General features: G+C 51.9%; 8 protein-coding genes across 8 annotated transcripts in view; 4 read left to right on the top strand and 4 right to left on the bottom strand.

Moving 5' to 3' along the window:
• Window positions 1-234: 234 nt before the first annotated feature.
• On the bottom strand, window positions 235-593 carry SNOG_15700 (hypothetical protein; the record flags this gene model as incomplete). Its single annotated transcript, XM_001805788.1, has 2 exons — window positions 235-285; window positions 333-593. 2 exons carry the CDS (start codon window positions 591-593, stop codon window positions 235-237), a joined length of 312 nt encoding a protein of 103 aa, XP_001805840.1.
• A 944-nt stretch (window positions 594-1537) lies between these two features.
• SNOG_15699 (hypothetical protein) lies at window positions 1538-2806 on the top strand (the record flags this gene model as incomplete). The annotated part of the gene is made up of 2 exons (XM_001805787.1): window positions 1538-1731; window positions 1783-2806. The coding sequence occupies 2 exons, from the start codon at window positions 1538-1540 to the stop codon at window positions 2693-2695; spliced, it is 1107 nt and encodes a 368-aa protein (XP_001805839.1). The 3' UTR covers window positions 2696-2806.
• Window positions 2807-3483: 677 nt separating this feature from the next.
• Window positions 3484-5984, bottom strand: SNOG_15698 (hypothetical protein; the record flags this gene model as incomplete). Its single annotated transcript, XM_001805786.1, has 2 exons — window positions 3484-5226; window positions 5277-5984. 2 exons carry the CDS (start codon window positions 5982-5984, stop codon window positions 3484-3486), a joined length of 2451 nt encoding a protein of 816 aa, XP_001805838.1.
• A 1355-nt stretch (window positions 5985-7339) lies between these two features.
• SNOG_15697 (hypothetical protein) lies at window positions 7340-8434 on the top strand (the record flags this gene model as incomplete). The annotated part of the gene is made up of 2 exons (XM_001805785.1): window positions 7340-7407; window positions 7456-8434. 2 exons carry the CDS (start codon window positions 7340-7342, stop codon window positions 8432-8434), a joined length of 1047 nt encoding a protein of 348 aa, XP_001805837.1.
• Window positions 8435-8752: 318 nt separating this feature from the next.
• SNOG_15696 (hypothetical protein) lies at window positions 8753-9325 on the bottom strand (the record flags this gene model as incomplete). The annotated part of the gene is made up of 3 exons (XM_001805784.1): window positions 8753-8822; window positions 8851-8898; window positions 9066-9325. The coding sequence occupies 3 exons, from the start codon at window positions 9323-9325 to the stop codon at window positions 8753-8755; spliced, it is 378 nt and encodes a 125-aa protein (XP_001805836.1).
• Window positions 9326-9560: 235 nt separating this feature from the next.
• Window positions 9561-10097, top strand: SNOG_15695 (hypothetical protein; the record flags this gene model as incomplete). The annotated part of the gene is made up of 1 exon (XM_001805783.1): window positions 9561-10097. The coding sequence occupies one exon, from the start codon at window positions 9561-9563 to the stop codon at window positions 10095-10097; it is 537 nt and encodes a 178-aa protein (XP_001805835.1).
• A 1156-nt stretch (window positions 10098-11253) lies between these two features.
• SNOG_15694 (hypothetical protein) lies at window positions 11254-16814 on the top strand (the record flags this gene model as incomplete). The annotated part of the gene is made up of 8 exons (XM_001805782.1): window positions 11254-12028; window positions 12168-13672; window positions 13830-14139; window positions 14201-15282; window positions 15307-15955; window positions 16052-16174; window positions 16365-16484; window positions 16534-16814. The coding sequence occupies 8 exons, from the start codon at window positions 11254-11256 to the stop codon at window positions 16812-16814; spliced, it is 4845 nt and encodes a 1614-aa protein (XP_001805834.1).
• Window positions 16815-17190: 376 nt separating this feature from the next.
• SNOG_15692 (hypothetical protein) overlaps window positions 17191-17437 on the bottom strand; it is a gene marked incomplete at both ends in the record, with an annotated part of 1126 nt that continues 879 nt past the window's right edge. Inside the window, 2 exons of the mRNA XM_001805781.1 lie at window positions 17191-17249; window positions 17352-17389. Of these exons, the coding sequence (XP_001805833.1) occupies window positions 17191-17249; window positions 17352-17389 (97 nt within the window). The remainder of the gene's footprint in view (window positions 17250-17351; window positions 17390-17437) is intronic.

Below are 17437 nucleotides of genomic sequence, written 5' to 3'. Positions count from 1 at the left end.
AGGCAATTCCGCACTCAGGAAGCACAAGTAGAAAATGGTCTGTCCATAGTTGTAGTCGTTGGTGTTCATATGCAAGTCGCCCAGCAAGTTGTCACTCAGTGCCTATGCAATCGGTCAGTGCGAACTCAAGACACAATTCGTGTGATTGTCGTGTACCTGAGAGATGTTTGCACGATCCAGTTGTCTGCGAATACAGTCAGCGCTTGTGTTGCACATGCGAGTGGAAAGCTCTACTCACAACGCAAAGAACATCAAACAAACCCATGTACAAATGCGCTTGTCGATCTAATCTCGTCAGTATAACTCCTTCGACCCATTCATCGATTCCTTACCTTTCGGACGACTTTGCGTTCTTCCTCCGGCTCCCACTCAAAGTCGGGATCATATCGATGTATGCCCTCATATGTATCGACGGGCCTGTAGTTGTCTTGACGCAGTCCATGAGTCGAGAATGCATTTTCTCCTCGACGTCCCTTGCTGGACGAGTGAACACCAATCTCGCTACCACTGGCACTTTCGGTAAGATCTATCTCTTTGCTGGCAGCAGGAACGTCGCCAGATGATACAGGTTCCGTTCGTGGGTCAGGTGCCATGATATGCCAATGTCACGGCAGTGATGCTTGGTGTTGCTGGGCTTAGTTCAGATGCGACAAGACTTTATAAAGCGCTTACACCATGCTTGGCCGCAGTACGTACCGCCAGCACTCTTCCGCTAAAGCCAGGCCATGCAATGGGTGGGCTTGCTCGGAATAGTCCCACTTTTGGCCTATCGCGGCTTGCAAAGGCCGTCATATTCGCCTGCTATTCCCTGTAGCAAAACTCAACGCCCTCGTCATGACAGCTATTAGCCACGAGTCGTCCCTATGATAAGACACACTGAGGCGCCACAAGAAACCATCTCGCGAGGGAATAGAGAAGCACGCAAAGGGTACCTTGTATGTCGCGCTGCTTAGCCCACATCGAGTCTTGACTGCCTCAGGCTGATTCGCTGTGTTGCTCATGGCGTGATTGGGTGGGATACTCACGACATACCCCACGAACCGAGATCTCCACACCTACATCGTCTTTGCCATGTACTGGCATTAAATCCGTCATGACGCCAGATTTGGAGCGGATACATAGTTGTTGGGGGGTATTTGGTGTATACCCACGTTGCATTGGATCTCGCCATCGCCTGGCAGCCTTGTTGTACATGTCGCGCTAGCCGAGACAAGCACGGATTGAGCAATCTTATGCATGATTGTCGCCATCTAGCTTCGTTCTGATTCCCCGGGAATACTGCGGTAGAAGAACCCAGCGAAGCGCGTCGAGGGGCAAGCACGCGATGATAACGCGCAAGGCCCGCTTCCTCGCCACTGCTGGTAGGAAGCGGGGTCAAGTTTCGTGTATTCCCGTTGTCGATCTAGGGTGGAAGCAAGGAGCCGATTGCCGGATGGTACTGGTGTAGTGTATAAGAGGCGCTTGGTCCCACGACAAGGAAGTTTGAAAGCCGGAACCTAACTTTTGGTAGCATTTCTCTCCTATTCATAATATCATCATGGCTCCAGCTCTTGTCGAACAAGTCGTGGAACAGCAGACAGTTGGTTACAAGTCAGGTGTTGGACAATATAAAGAAGCGGGGTTTGGTGGGCCAAAAGTCTTTAGCAAAGACCTTGAGCTGAGAGGAACGGATATACATGCACCAACGAGATATCCCAATTATCTGCCCGTCTGGGATAATGAGAAGGAGAAGTGAGTAGCATGGAGTCCAAACAGGACTCGCAAATCTGATATACCATGCAGATACGCCCCTCTCGAGCCTTTTCAGCACACTGAGCACGGCAAAGACGCCGACCCATCGTTCCCCAACCTCTTAAAAGATGCAAAGGTCGACGACTTGACTGCAAACATCGGCGCTGAAGTCCACGGCGTTCAGTTGAGCAAGTTGACCGCTGCCGGCAAAGATGAGCTTGCGTTATTCGTCGCGCAAAAGAAGGTCGTTGCATTCCGAGACCAGGACTTTGCAGACCTTCCGATCCAGGACGCCCTCAACTACGGTGGCTACTTCGGACGACACCACATCCATCCCACATCTGGAGCTCCAGAAGGGTATCCTCAAGTCCATCTCGTCCATCGCGGAACTGATGACACATCCGCGCGCGACTTCTTTGAGGAGCGAACGAACTCGATCACATGGCATTCCGATGTCACTTACGAGAAGCAGCCACCTGGCACAACCTTCTTGTACCTGCTCGACGGACCCGCAGCCGGTGGCGACACACTATTCGCCAACCAAGCGGCAGCATACAATAGGCTATCTCCAGAGTTCCGCAAGCGTCTTCACGGTTTGAAGGTTGTTCACTCCGCCGTCGAGCAAGCCGACAACAGCAAGAACCGCGGCGGCATCGTCCGTCGCGATCCAGTGACTTCCATCCATCCATTGGTGCGCACGCATCCGGCTACTGGCGAAAAGGCACTGTTCGTCAACCCTCAGTTCAGCCGTCGCATCGTTGGCTACAAGAAGGAGGAGAGCGACTTCCTCTTGAACTTCTTGTACGACCACATTGCCAAGGGTCAGGACTTCCAGGCACGCGTCAAATGGGCGCCGGGGACTGTTGTCAGGTTGTGGGGACAACCGGGTGACTGCCCATTCGGCGCTCTTGGATTGGGATACCGGTGCGCGAAGACATTTGGCGAGGATCACGCCACAGGCTGAGGCGCCGTTTGAGACACCGCTGGAAGGGAATGGTGGTGCAGTTCAGGGCTTCGAGTATTAAATTATGAGCTGCAATGAAAGCTTTGAGGACTAGCAATTCCTCATTTGTTAATTCCCTGTTCAGAGGATGCTCCGCTGCATTCGTGATGTACACCGGGGATTCTCGAGGTTGTTCGGAGACCAGCAGCTTCACACATTTCCTTGAGTAGTAAGAACGCTTCCTTTGTTCGCGCCACAGAGGTCGCGAAAGTCCTTTCATGTGGCGTGCCAATGGTTCGCCGATGTGATTGACGGTGTTGTAGACCAAAGGAAGTGGGAAGGACGCGAGGTGCGACGCGCTACCATCGGCCCTGTGCGCAACTTTGAGAAGTGACCACCAGAGTCTTCCCTGCTCTTCACACTACTAGCACCTGTACTTTGATTACCATTCTAATGTCTCAATCGTTCGTTATGCAGTCTGCTTGGTCCTCGGTCTCACCAGCGCACTGACATCACGTCGCAACCGAAACGTTTGACTCACTTTTGTATTGATTGAGAAATGATGCTTCTTATAATAGAGCTGTGAGATGTTCCAAAGGTTCCCAAAGGACTCTGGCCGAAATTCCATCTCTCCTTCCCCAAGTCTGCCGCCCACGCAATGCCATTTTGTACATGAGGAAAGCAAATCCCTACCAAGCGCATGTGTAGTAGTCCGTCGAAGCGCCGCCATGCTTGCGATCTGTCAAAGCCGGACGTATCTGAGTGTGTATGCTTGCTCCACCGATGTAGTATGTCTAGACACACGATGTTCAGGCGTCGTCGGCGGCGTCGTATCCTTCAGCCATGATGCATCGCATGAGCAGACTATCGTTGAGTAGATACCCCACATCTGCTCTCGGCTTCCCTTCCAATGTTTCAGATTCTCCGTCCTCCGCAGAAGCCTTCGGCATATTGTCCATCGCCTCTGCCATCTCCTCGAGGTTTCCATTGTATCCGTCTTGCAAGAAGTCACGGCAATTGTCGCAAAGCCTCAAGCCGCAGCCGACACGTGTCTCGCCATCCTCTACTCCATTCAACGCGAGCTGCGTCGTGCAGCAGCCAATTTTCGCAGGCGAAAAGCACATTGAGCACCAACGTGACAGCTGATACCGCATTTCTGCAGAGCCAGGCTCGGCATACATGAGGTCATCACTCATCGCAGCAAAGTCCAGTGGAAGCGTATCCTCTGGCATCCTTTCGTAAGTGTGGCAGTCGCATAAGATGATCTGGGCTCGTGCCATGGTGCAGTCCTTGCACATTCTCGTTGGGTCCTTGTCTTCGCGGTGGCCGCCACCTACTTCAGTATAGCCAAGACCACTGTGCCATTTGATGACATAGACTTCGCGCTCGAATTCGCCTACGCATCCAAACATGGGCAATTCACAAAAGTTGCAGTCACTGGTCTGGTTGAATTCAACCGGGTGTGCGAAGGATGTTTTGACCTTTCTGATGAGGCCTTTGTTACCGTCATTGTCAATCAGGTCGAGCTCGGGTGTGGGCTCGCGGGAGAGTGGCGTGTCATCGTCGCGCATCATGTCCTCGAGATCTTCAGGGCTGAAGAATTCGGAACCGGGCATTGACACCTTTGGAGCTTCGCCTTGCGTTGGATGCAACAACGCTTTTTTCCTGGCAGCAGCAGCTTGTCTCTCTGTTATTGCCTTTGGAATGTCGTAGAACGTACATCCAATACTGTTGTTCTTGCAATGATTGCACGGAGGTTTGTCCGTCTTCTTCTTAAGTGAGCAGCGTTTCTTCTCTGCGCGGCAGAACGTGCATTGAACATGCTTGCGATTAGGGCCATAGAGGATTTCGTCGATGGAGATACGTGGCGCCTTGTAGTTGAGCGGAGGAAGAGCCTCGCAAACAAATTGCCCGTCTGTACATTGGTCGCAGATGGATTGGCCGGGATTGTCTTCGAATGAGCAGGTGTCTTCATCGTCGTGGTCGCACTGCTTGCAGCGTCCTTTAGTCACGGGCTTGATTATGGGCTCGCATACTGTATCTTCCTCTTCGCATTCGTCACAAGGGAATGAGCCACCAGCGACCATGGTACAGTCCTTGTCATTGATTCGACATTGCTTGCAACCTCGCGCTGCAGGGTAGCCTGTGATGTCATCCACAGAGCCTTGAGGATCCTCAATGGGGATCTGTATATCGATACCCGGAGTTTCGTGTCGGTACCAGCCTTTATACTCATTGGCTTCTTGCTCATAATCGGTGTCGACCTCAGACCAGTCGACCGGCCAATTGTCCTCGTCGTTGGTGTAGTTTCGGACGTTGCCGAATGCTTTGAAACGGAGCCTCACGATGTATTTCGGGACGTGCTCCTTCTGGACCTTTGCCTTTCCCTTGCCCTTGCTCTTTTTCTTGGCAGCTTTCATGGCTTTCGCCTTTTGGAGCTTGAGCGCCTTGATTTTCGCTTCTTGGGCCGGATCATAGTTCCCAGTCTTGTCCGTATCGATGTATGTGGAAGTTTTGGCGCGATCAATGTTTTGACGCAACTCGTAAACGGGCTGTGAATGTGAGCTCAATCCATAGTACCGGTTCGAGCAGTAGAACTTACCCGGTCATCTTGAGGAATCATGAAGCTGTCCTCGGATGCTGCTCTAGAACCCATTGCCAACATGTCATCTTGCTCAAAGGACCCAAGACCTAAGCCGAGATCGAACGGGTGGTCGTCTTGCGCATTCTGGAACGCTTCGGTGTCATTTTCTTCCTGCTGATCGAGGTTCAAGCTGGACATGCGGTGGCGGAAGTCGGGGGATGGTTCGGGAGCATCCATGTCGACGTCCACGTTCACGTCGACGTCTTGGTCATTAAAGTTGCTTTCGAACTCCGGCTCTTGCGCTTCTTCAACCGGACCACCGAATAGAGACTGACGCGGCCTTTTAGCTCTTGGGCTTGCTTCTTCGCCAACATCGCCCTTGTTGGAGCGCCTAGGTGACTTCTTGCTCTTGGGCGACGGTTTCCGAGCTTGTTCGGCCTCACACGAGCGATCGAACTGCAGGCCCTCGCCCTCGTCGTCAGAAAAGCCCTTCGGTAGCGAATCATAGTTCATGGGTTGCTGGGCGCTATCGGTGTCGTCGAAGAACAGCGGATCTAGGTTGCTGTCTTCCCGGGAGCCGCCCAGCGTCGGCTCATCATTGCTGCGCTCAACAGCGGAATTCTGGTTGACTATGACATCCTCCTCGGCATCAATGCCATGTGGAAGGTTAAAATCAAACTCGCATTCTGGGCGTGGTGGCATTTCGTCATGGCCGGCGTTAGCCATGATAGAGGAGCGATAGCTGTACGTTATGCTCGATATTGTGCTCTTGTAATGATGGGATGGGTGTCACTTTGATCAATCGCGAGATAGTTGCAAAGATTACGCGATTGCAGGGAAAGAGAAGAACGTGTGCTTGGGGGAGCCCTACCACGAAGCAATAGAGATGGCCACTAAATATACCTCAAAGTTGCCGCAAGTGAGGACGAGTAATGCCAGCAGGTGAGAGAATTCGGCGGGATTTGGCGAACGTATCCAGCAGCTTTAGTGAGAGATCCGTTGGGGACGAGCACAGATGATTCGTGGAAGCGCCATAGCGCTTCGCGACCACACAATCAGGTGAGGCGGTATGGCTTTATGTTCCGGCCATGGTGTCATGCGGTCGAGCGGCAGCGGGCGACGCAAGGAGCCTTTTTGACGTGACATCAGTGTCGTCAACAAGACGATCGGATATTCCAGAGTGGCTCACAGAAATGACGATGTGTTTATCCAATTCAAGAATTTACGTGCCGTGAATTGCAACGTAAACTGAGTGAGCATGTTGTATTTAGATAGTGTATCGAAATTGGTCGAAGGGTTGATTCATTCGGGTCGAGAGAAAGACAACATACGGTGGACCGTACATGGATGCAAGAGTAATGTAGATTGCATGATATTGCAAAGCAACTGTCAAGATTCCGCAGACAAAGATCCAGCGCTCCCGCATGAATCCTCTCGTGAAAACATGTAGAAGTTAGGGTTAGGCTAACATCCAGGCCGGTGAAAATTGAGGGGATTCCGTGAGTGGCTCTGCTATCATAGCTCCATTAGATATCATCACTTGAGTGAATGTCTGGAGCTGTCATGTTCCGTAAGGTTGCGGTAGGCGTGCTGTCGCTTGCTTGAAGCGCTGAGCCGATGTGCTCGGTTTGGTACCACGGCCCACGGACAGATGCTTTCGTATTCCAGAATCCCTTGCATCCATTATGGAGGCAGATTTGACATCGCGAGGCTCGCTTGGCGAAGCAATTGTTATATGTGATGATCCGTTGCCCGGAATATCGTGATCTGGTTCTGTACATACATCGTTTAGTGCTTTTCCAATCATGTGTCGTATGAGGCTCTCGAAATTACAAGGATCCAGGACACGTTATTGCGCAATGGTTGGGACGGAGGAGCCCGTTGCAGACTGCATCTTGATGGGTGCCGTTTCAATGGTCAAGCCGTGCTCGATTGTGGGTTCTCTGTCTTAGTCACCCACAACGCTAGCACGGACCCTTGCGCAAAATGTCTGTCTTTCTCCCGAACTTGAGCCTTTCTTTACATTATCATACATTTCTGATGAAGCTCGACAACGCGTCCTGCCGCCCTTTGTGGGCACCATGGCGCAATCGATGAGGCTGTTTCTGATCCGGCATGGAGAGACAGTCGACAATGTCGCTGGCCTTTAGTATGTTGCTTTTCGACTGTGCGCATTGTTCTCTGCTAATCTTCTCAGTGCCGGCGTCAGAGACTCAGAGCTCACCAATCACGGGTACCAGCAGGCGACTCGCCTGGGCCTATACTTCAAGACCAACGCGTTGTCCTTCACGCACCTCTTCTCGTCGCACCTCCAGCGCGCGGCCAAAACCGCTGGGAAGATCCGCGAAGCACAGCTTGCACTGGCCGGAAATGATGATGCAGCGGCGGATGTGCCAGAAGTGGTGCAGCTCCCGTTGCTCGTAGAGCAGGACTTTGGGTCGATGGAGGGGAAGAAATTCCACGAGCGCCCGCCAGAGTCGAAGCTGACCGGCAAGGAACATCATCGCCAAGAGAGTAAAGGCACGACGGGCTTCGTGGACGTGGAGTCGAAAGACGACATGGCCCGGCGCGCTAATACCTTCCTCGATGAGCATCTTCTGCCCCTGATGGATGAAACCCCTGGGGCGGATGAGCAATGCATCGCCATCGTTTCGCATGGCATCTTCCTGTCTACACTCTGGAAGCGACTGCTTCATCGCCTGCCAGCAAAGAGTGTTGTCTTGTGTCCAGAGCTTCAAGCAACTGCACGCCCATCGCTCGAGCACCTTGGCGGATGGTCAAACACAGGCTACCTGGAACTGCACATGGCGCAGTCCGTAGCGGCTGATGATGCTCCTCGAACATCTGAATCTGCACCTTCAGTTCCGGTCCCTTCATCTCCAGCCGAGACACCGGCATGCGATGAAGCGTTGGGCCAAGTCGAGGTACCACACCACAGCGATGGTGGCGATGTTACGCTGAAGGATGCCGTGGATACTCCTGCAACCACCGGCGAGCTTTCTACAAAGTCTAGCATAGACCGCATCGCACACGGGTGGAAGACTACGATCTTGGCTATCAACGCTAAAGATCACCTGAAGGGTATGAAGCGCACAGGTGGTGGTGTAGGCAGCTCACGCCACGACGCCTCGCAGAAGAGCATCGAGACGTTCTTCAAGCGACGGAAGGTCGAATGAAGTCAGCGTGAGGGTCGATGACTTAGAGAACTTGGTAAGCATAGTCCTCCTTTCTTTTCTCCTTGCAATGATGATAAAACGATTATTCACAGACCTGTTCTGAATTATCATGTGGACCAAATATCCAACTGCTGTCTGACACGCAAGCTTGCTTCACCTCTGTCAACCATTCTTCAGGAGGAACAATGCTGACAAGAGTATCATAGGTTTTCACCGCTTTTTCGGATGCGCGCACGCATTTCGTCTACCTTGGTCTTGCCGCATGGAGCCAGGCTTTCATTTAATTTCAACTATCAAGTCTGCCTCGGTCACCAGCTCTTAGAGCATAATTGAAATGACTTCTACATTATCTTCAACTTTCGCGGATGTGTTCATACCACTGCCCGACCTGTGCGCGCCATGCCGTACGCACTTACCAAGATGATGACGTCGTGGGAGATCCTCCAGCAGCCTTGTGCAAAGCACTGGGACCGTCGCATCGAGCGCAAGGAGACGGGTGCGTGCAACACGTCAACTCCCGCAAGCAAATTAGGCGGTGTACGTGCAGACCAGCAACTTTATTCGCGACCAGTCAAGAGCGTGACGTCGTAGTGCGAGCTGTCAATGTGTCACGGGCATCTTGACAGCTTACTGGCCAGGTGTACCCCGGGAACTTGAGAGCGTTGCGACGGTGTCACGATGATTTCCAGTCCGTGATGGCGTTGTTTTATGGCCCGTGCACTGATTTGGTGTGCAACACCAAACCAACTCGACCGCATCGTAACCGCGAAAGCCCAGGCTCCCATGCATCAAGGCAATGTTCTGGCGCGCTTCAGATCTTCCCACTGTTGCATCTTGCAGATCTCGTGCTGCATGCATGCGCCGCGCGAAACGTTCTTGTGCGACAAACATGGTTTTTGGGCGGATGGCTGGTCGTCCCCAGCCTCACGATTCAGCCCCCTGCTCTTGGTTGACCGCCATCAAAGCCTGCATGTTATATAAGGCTGGGAGGCTGGAATGCGCATGATCTGCACTATCGACATTCAATCACTTCTCAAGGATCTTTTTGGGGCATCCCGTCCAGCCTGATCTCACCCGACCAATCAAAGCCACGCATACCGTGTTCATCGTATCGACCGCCATCAAAATGAAGACCGCCACAACGCTATTCACGTTATTCGCATCGATTTCTACGTCACACGCAGTCGCACTCAGCACAGTCGAGCCTTCAATCTACCCTCCTGGCGTCTTGCCATCATTCACACCGGGTGTCATTCCAGGCTACACTCCTGGTCTCGGCTTACCATCCAACATGCCAGCGCCAACAGACGTCCCAACTTTCACCCTCTCACCACTTCCAAGTGCTTCTATCCCGGCTTCTGCTAGTTCAGGAGCAACTACACCCATGGTTCCGATCTCAAGCGCAGCTTCGTCGCTCGCATCTCTGGCATCGTCTCTCGCATCCACAAACCCACCATCATCCTCAACACTCGCACCAACATCCACACCGCAATCAACATCCGCCCGTTCAACACTCGGTACCAGGAGCTCCTCTGCAACATCGCAGAGCACCAGCATACCTCCCGCGCCCAGCGCAGCAGGCGCGAGCGGAAGTCTAGGCGGGCAAGGAAAAGAGAGGGTATGGTGGGTTACGTTCTTGTTACCGCTCCTTGTCCTGGCGTAAGGGCCGGCAATGAAGATGGGTGCATTTATGGCTTACGAATTCTTTTGATGTATATGTCACGATTACTTTGGGTTAATGTGTAAGTCTGGTATGGTCTACCGGAGTTATGATTAGATGGGCTGGATATTTACCGGAGTCGTAATTAGATGGGATGTAAGATTTGGGTATACCTATGTGTTTTTGAAGCGCTGGGTATGGATTGGCATGATAATGTCGAGTATGTGGGTGGATATAGCATGTGGTGGGCATGTTCAGACGACAGTATGCAGTGTATGTAGTATAATAATATGCAAGATACCTCAACAATGATGCTTCCGCAGCAATCGTGCAAAGAACACTTTCCATATGCGAGCTTGCAAGATTGGTTGATAGACACTTATAGAGCCGTTCAAGACTTGCGGTGGTGGTGTAGCGGAACTGCATGTGCTATAGTATTGCGGTCCATGGAGTGTTTCACCGCCATCCAAACTTCAAGCTTTATACCAGAACATGCGATGGTCGAGTCCGTATAGTCCGTATGGTCTATCGTGTTTCAATACATGGAGTGAGAGCTGTGACAAGAGTGACTAGACTTTACAATGGAGTCCTACACTATCCGTTACAATGTGATGGAAGCGAGAGGGTGATCCGGGGTAGCAATGCGGAGGCGGTTGTTCTGCGGGTTTTAATGAGGGGTGGTCCCCAATTAGGCTAGTGTGCTTATCGGAACCGCGCTTTCTTCCGTCAATGAGCTTTCGGGCTTCATTAACGTCAGACGCGCCCAATGACGCATCGTAAAAGCGTCTTCCTTTAATCTTCTAGAAGCACGCATCGAGATCAGATTCACATTTACTCTTTGCTACCTTTCAAGGATGCTGTTTGATGCACAATACCAAGCTCGATAAAAAGCGGCCACGCTTCGTCGACAGTCGCGCCGAGATGATCGACCTGGATAAAAGCCGATCAAGACATATAACATCTTGTTAGATCAGGCATCTTCATTTAGGGACCGTAGTGTCGGCGGGAGATTGCCCGTTTTCCCATGGCTGCCACATACCTGGTGCAGGTCCCCTGCAGGTTATTTTAGACATGCAGAGCCAGTATAAGATCTCGACAAGGTAGGCTTCGTTGACCCAGAAGATCTTCGAGACCCTTTCGGCCACCAGGAACGATGATAATGCTTTCTATCAAGACTGCATTCCTCCTAGGAAATCTCTTCTATCTTCCTTCGAGCGCATACGATCTCGTTCGAAGACAGCAGGCCGCCAATGCCACCTACAAGGACCCATCGGCCTCGGTCGACGACAGGGTGGCTGATTTACTCTCGCGCATGACCATCGAGGAGAAAACTGCTCAACTAATCCAAGGCGACATCTCGAATTGGATGAACACCACGACCAAAGCGTTCAACGACACCGGACTGGAATGGAACTTCAGAGCTCGCGCCGGGCAGTTCTACGTCGGATATGCAATGCCGCCCGAATGGATTAGCGAGGGTACAAAGCGCGCGCAGGACTACCTTGTGCACAATACGACCCTGGGTATTCCTGCATTGGTCCAGACAGAAGGCATTCATGGCGTTCTGTATGGCAATGCAACGATCTTCAACAGCCCCATCGCGCATGCATGTTCATGGGATCCGGAGCTCATCCACGACATGGCTGTCGCAATCGGAAAGGAAAGTCAGGCCCATGGAATCAATCAGATCTTTGCACCAGTGGCTGATCTCGCGCGCGAGTTAAGATTCGGTAGAGTGGAAGAGACGTATGGCGAGGATGGCTTCCTCGCGGGTGAGATGTCGTACGAATACGTCAAGGGCATCCAGAGTTTGAATGTCAGTGCGACAGTGAAGCATTTCGCCGGGTTCAGTGCGCCGGAGCAGGGACTCAACACGGGACCTGTGCATGGAGGAGAGCGAGAGCTGCGCACGACTTGGCTGCCCTCGTTTAAGCGTGCGATTGTTGATGGAGATGCATGGAGTATTATGGGAGCCTATCATAGGTAAGTGGATGGTACATTTACCGGACTATAGACATGGACTGACTTCGGGGTTTCTTCTCTCTGCTAGCTATGACGGAATACCTTCAGTAGCTGATGGGCACCTTCAAGAGACGATTTTGCGTGATGAGTGGGGCTACAAGTACTTCGTCACTTCTGATGCGGGAGCGACTGACCGCCTGTGTTGCGCCTTCAAGCTCTGCCAGTGCAAGACGGCTACCAAGCCGATTGACAAAGAGGCAGTAACCTTGATGACTCTCCCCAATGGCAATGACGTAGAGATGGGCGGTGGCTCGTACAACTTCGAGACCATTCCAAAACTCGTCAAAGACGGCAAGCTGGATATTGAAGTGGTCGACCGCGCAGTGTCACGACAACTCCGAGCCAAATTTGCAATGGGCTTATTCGAGAATCCATACCAAGGCCTGCCGCCGAACGCAACAAAGTCTGTTGTTCATACAGAAGAACATGTCAAGCTCGCCCGCACGATCGAAGCTGATTCAATCGTCCTGCTCGAGAACAAGAAGAAGATACTGCCATTGTCCAAATCCTCCAAGATTGCTGTCATCGGACCCATGGCGAACATCACCAATCTCGGTGACTACGTCGTCTACCGTTCGCAATACAACCCAACCAATGTGACACCCCTCCAAGGTATTCAGCAGGCCACAAATGGCACTGTTACGTATGCACAAGGCTGTGAGCGGTGGTCGAACGATCAGTCCGGCTTCCCTGCTGCAGTATCCGCTGCAGAAGCCGCCGATGTGGCTGTCGTCGTGGTCGGCACTTGGTCCCGCGACCAGAATGAGCTATGGCAAGGTTTGAATGCTACCACCGGCGAACACGTCGACGTCGCTTCATTGAACCTCGTCGGCGCAATGGGCCCGCTCGTGCAAGCCATCATCGAGACTGGCAAGCCGACCATCGTAGTCTACTCATCTGGCAAGCCCATCACCGAGCCCTGGATTTCTGAAAATGCAGCGGCTCTACTGCAGCAATTCTACCCTGGCGAACAAGGCGGTAATGGGTTGGCTGACGTTCTGTTCGGCGATGTCAGCCCCTCTGGCAAGCTCGCAGTTTCATTTCCACACGATGTAGGCACGCTTCCTGTCTACTACGATTACTTGAACTCTGGACGATCGACCGATGCTGGTGCGGTAATGACCAACGGCACGTTGAAGTTTGGTCATCAATATGTCCTCAATACGCCTCAGCCGTTGTACGAGTTCGGCTATGGGCTCTCTTACGCGAATTTCACTTATTCCAACGTCACGCTTTCGAAGACTGAAGTCAGCCCCGACGACACAATCACTGCGACTGTCAGTGTTACGAACACATCGCCCGTCGATGGAAAAGAAGTGGTGCAGGTATATATCCAGGACGTACTGGCAAGCATCGTGGTGCCAAACATGGAGCTGAAAGGCTTCAAGAAAGTGTCGGTTAAGGCTGGAGAGACAGTTGAGGCGAAAATAGAGCTCAATGTGGGCAATTGGGGGCTGTGGGATAGGAAGATGCAATATGTGGTTGAGAAGGGCGAGTTTGTTGTGCATGTCGGTGCCAGTTCGAAAAATCTGAGGGGCAACGCGACTGTAACAGTGGTATAGAATGTGGCGCCGTGACAATGCCGCCGAGGGCGTGCTGTGCCGCACGGAACTAGCCTTTCTAATAGCATGTACAAGTAACGTATGCCACATGATGCGCGACGACTCTATTTATATCTCCCACTCGCGTTTATCAATTGTTGAGCACGTGCAGCCCCGCGCCAATATTCTCGGTGTCGTCCTGAAGGCCCATTCACCCAGAATTGGAGCTTCGGCGCTTGGGCTCCGCATACTCGCACCTAGCCAATCCTCCACCTCCACCTCTACACCACAACTCTTATTCCCCTTGTCTCTTCGTATCAGCGTGCTGAGCATCATGGATAGCTCATCTCTATCAGAGGGAGAGCGCATCGCGTATGAGGAAGATGATGGTCGTTTCGACGTGACCATTGAGGACGATGATCTCCAGGAAATCGTGCACAGCAAGAAGCTCCACCTGGCTGTCAACCCCAAGTACGGACAAGGTTGGACACGTGAGCATGGCTTTCGCGAGTTCGTACAGAATTGGTGGGTTAAATCACATAGACTCAAAGTCAACACTGACATGCAACAGGAGAGATGGTATCATGAAGAAGAACTCCATGTCGCACGCCACGTTCCGCGCCAATCTTGAAGTTAAAAAAGAGCCTGGCCTCATCGAGATTTGCAGCTACCGATCTCAGGGACATGCCAATGATAAAAAGCTCCTCGGCTTCATCCGCTTCAAGTACGACAAGGCTACGCTTGCTGGTGTTCTCACCATCAGCAACTTCGATGCGCGCCTTCAACTTTGGCACTTCATGTTCGGCGGCACCACCAAAGACAAGGACACGACACAGACAGGTCAGCATGGAGAAGGCATGAAGATGGCGATTCTCATCTTCCGGAAGCATCCCAATAATCACACTATGCGCATCGAAGCTTCCGGGTTCTCTTGGGCCTTCAACTTCGATGGCCAGAGACAGCTAGTCTGCAACTTGACGCGGATCGGTAAGGAGCGAATCAGGAAAGAGAAGCTAGCAGTGCATGGTCAGCCGCGGACCACGGACGCACGCTGCTGGTCGGATGTCTCCATTGTGATTGGTGAGCCGAGATTGCAAGTTGATGGGACAGGCATGCAGGTAAGGAGTAATAAGAAGATTCTTCTCTCTGATTTTGAGCAGTGGCTGGAAATCTGTCTCGACTTCAAGAATCCCAAGACGGTGCCGACGAAGACTGGCGAGCTCATTCTCGACGGGGATTGTGCGAATAAGCTCTATCTTCAAGGAATTCACTTGTCTAGTAGCTCGAATGCACCCAAGAGCTACCGCTTCGGCTACAACTTTTTTCAAGGGTACACGGACCGCGAGCGTCGTGTTATCGGACACGACGGCAAGAAATGGAGCGAACCAAGCCTTGTCAATGCAATCTGGGCGGAGGTACTAGATACCAAAAAAGAAGAGTACATCGACATATATACTAATATGATGCTCGAGAGTACGGACAAGGTCGCTGATGTTACGTTGGCCGTCAATGGGTACTGGCTCCCGCGCGAGGTGATTTGCAAGGTGTGGAAACAGATGCGAAGCATGAACGTCGGTGAGGATGGCCGGCCAGCATTCTATCATGCACCAGACTTGAGGAGCAATGTAGGTCTGCCTGTCTCAGGCTAGCACAAGACTGACATGTACAAGGACATCAACGTCGTCACCAACAATCTTGACATGCATCCTCATCGCATTCCTGAGGATGTGTGGAAGATGCTTCGCTCTTACAAACTCTGCCGGACACCACAAGAAGAGCTAGAAGATCGGTTCAAAAATTCCGAGCCAGTGTCTTTGCCGGATACACCATTTGCGCAGAACTTGCACTGGATGTTGCGGTGTTGTCTCGTTTCACGCTCAGATACGGAGGCCATGACAATCGAGTATGTCCGTGGCCAAGGACTTGGAATCGATGCGGCTGTATTCGGCACCCAGATCAAAGTAAGCGATCGCTTCTTGACTTACACGGACGCGCACAGCATGGAGACATGCGGTGATCCAGAGCCAAACGATACGGTCCCCTTCTCATGTGATCATCTTGTCCTAGAGCTGTGGAGCAACCTCTTGGCTCTGCTTCCGTCTACGACTGCTTCGCTCTTCGATACCAAAGCAGAGCATCGCACCAAGAGCCTGATGGCCAAACGCCTTTCTCAGATGCCAAGAATGATCACATGCGCTCAGACTGTCCGCAGAGGCGAGCTCAGAGTGACTTGGGAGTCCAACGAGTCGGCTCGAAACAGTGACCGCCCAGTGGTAGTTGTTGTTCACAAGGTAGGGTGTACGCATGGAAATGTCCCGGCAATCAAAATTGATGATGCTGCAGAACGTAGGCAAATACCCCATTCAAATTACACTGCGTACTGACAAGCTCCAGATTTTGGATGTCACTGTCCCTTCCAGCTGTCTAAGATCGGAAGTCGTACCATAGTGTTCAAAGATCTCGTGGTGGAGGAGTACTATGCTACAGTTTCATGCACAATCCAGAACTCCTTCTCCAGTGAGCCAAGTGAGGTGGTACTTCCTCGTTCAATTGTATGGAGAGTGACTGGTTTGGCGGTCTGAGCCACGCTGAAGTCCTTGTCTCAAGCGGCCACAGAAGTTCATGCGAAGACGTCAACAAGAAGACAAGTGTGAACCAGAATTCAATACTACCCCTCCGGCACCCATCAGACAGCACACGTCTTCAGTTGGTGTGCAGCTGAGCTCTACTCCGTTCAGATCTGGTCGGTCGCAGGAGATGTTCGATTCGTCAAGCCAGGCTTCACCCACTCTCAGCGTCACGGCATCTTCCCGCCCGGAAAGCTATAGTAAGTGTCTACATATCTTCTTTATGATCTCAATTTAACATTACATCAGCGATCGGAACCAGAGTAGACCATCGAGAGCTCAAGTGGGACTCTGGCTTTCCGGGAAGTCACGAGTTCTACTATGCTCAGGGTAGAATAGACAACGTATATATTGCCCGTCCCCGCGATACCGGTATTAACGAGAATGGAAAGCGACCACAACAAGGACTCGCGGAGGATACGTCGGCGAAGAAAGCAAGGCATATCTTCGGCAAGACAGGCTGGAGTGCTTCTCTCCCAGGTACCGCTGCATCAGGTCTTTTGGCTGGAAGAGAAAGGCCCGGAGCTTGAGCTGACTATATTTATCCGGAACAGGCACTGGTATAGACTATTCGGTATCCTCCAGATTCAATACTATACACAAATAATTACACACTTCTCAGCTATGCAGACTTGTGGTCGAACCTGTGCTTAGTCGACGATACCTGATCAGTCTCCTCCTCAACCGAGTGGCTCTCGATGACAGTAGACTTGCCAATATCAAACCTTACAGCAGCTTCATCCTCCGTGAAATTCCCGTAGACATCGAATTCGTCCGTGACGCCCAGACCAGGCGGTGGAGAGATCTTGTTCAAGGCATAGAAGGCCAAGAAGCTTACCACGAAGCCCAAGGGATAAGCCAGGTAGTACAGACGGGTGCATGCTTCCGGTACCTTGACTTTGGGATTCACAGCGTGTGCGAAACCGGGCAGCAAGTAACCCCAGCCAATTGCCCACGCCACGAAGCTCCGCCAATTAATGCCGTACCAGAAATAATACAGGCCATCCTTTCCTGCACAAGGTTAGCTTTGGATTGATTGGATTGTAGATTCAATCTCATCTACTCACCAGGGTGATAGAGGTCGGATAGCTTCAGCTTCCTTCGCCTCACACACAAAGTAGTCGCACGTCATGATGCCTACCATCGGTCCGAA

This window comes from Parastagonospora nodorum, assembly GCF_000146915.1.
Source record: "Parastagonospora nodorum SN15 chromosome Unknown scaffold_39, whole genome shotgun sequence".
Classification (NCBI taxonomy): Eukaryota; Fungi; Ascomycota; class Dothideomycetes; order Pleosporales; family Phaeosphaeriaceae; genus Parastagonospora; species Parastagonospora nodorum.
The sequence above is the reverse complement of the archived record's forward strand: the minus strand, read 5'-3'. Positions and strand labels throughout refer to the sequence as shown.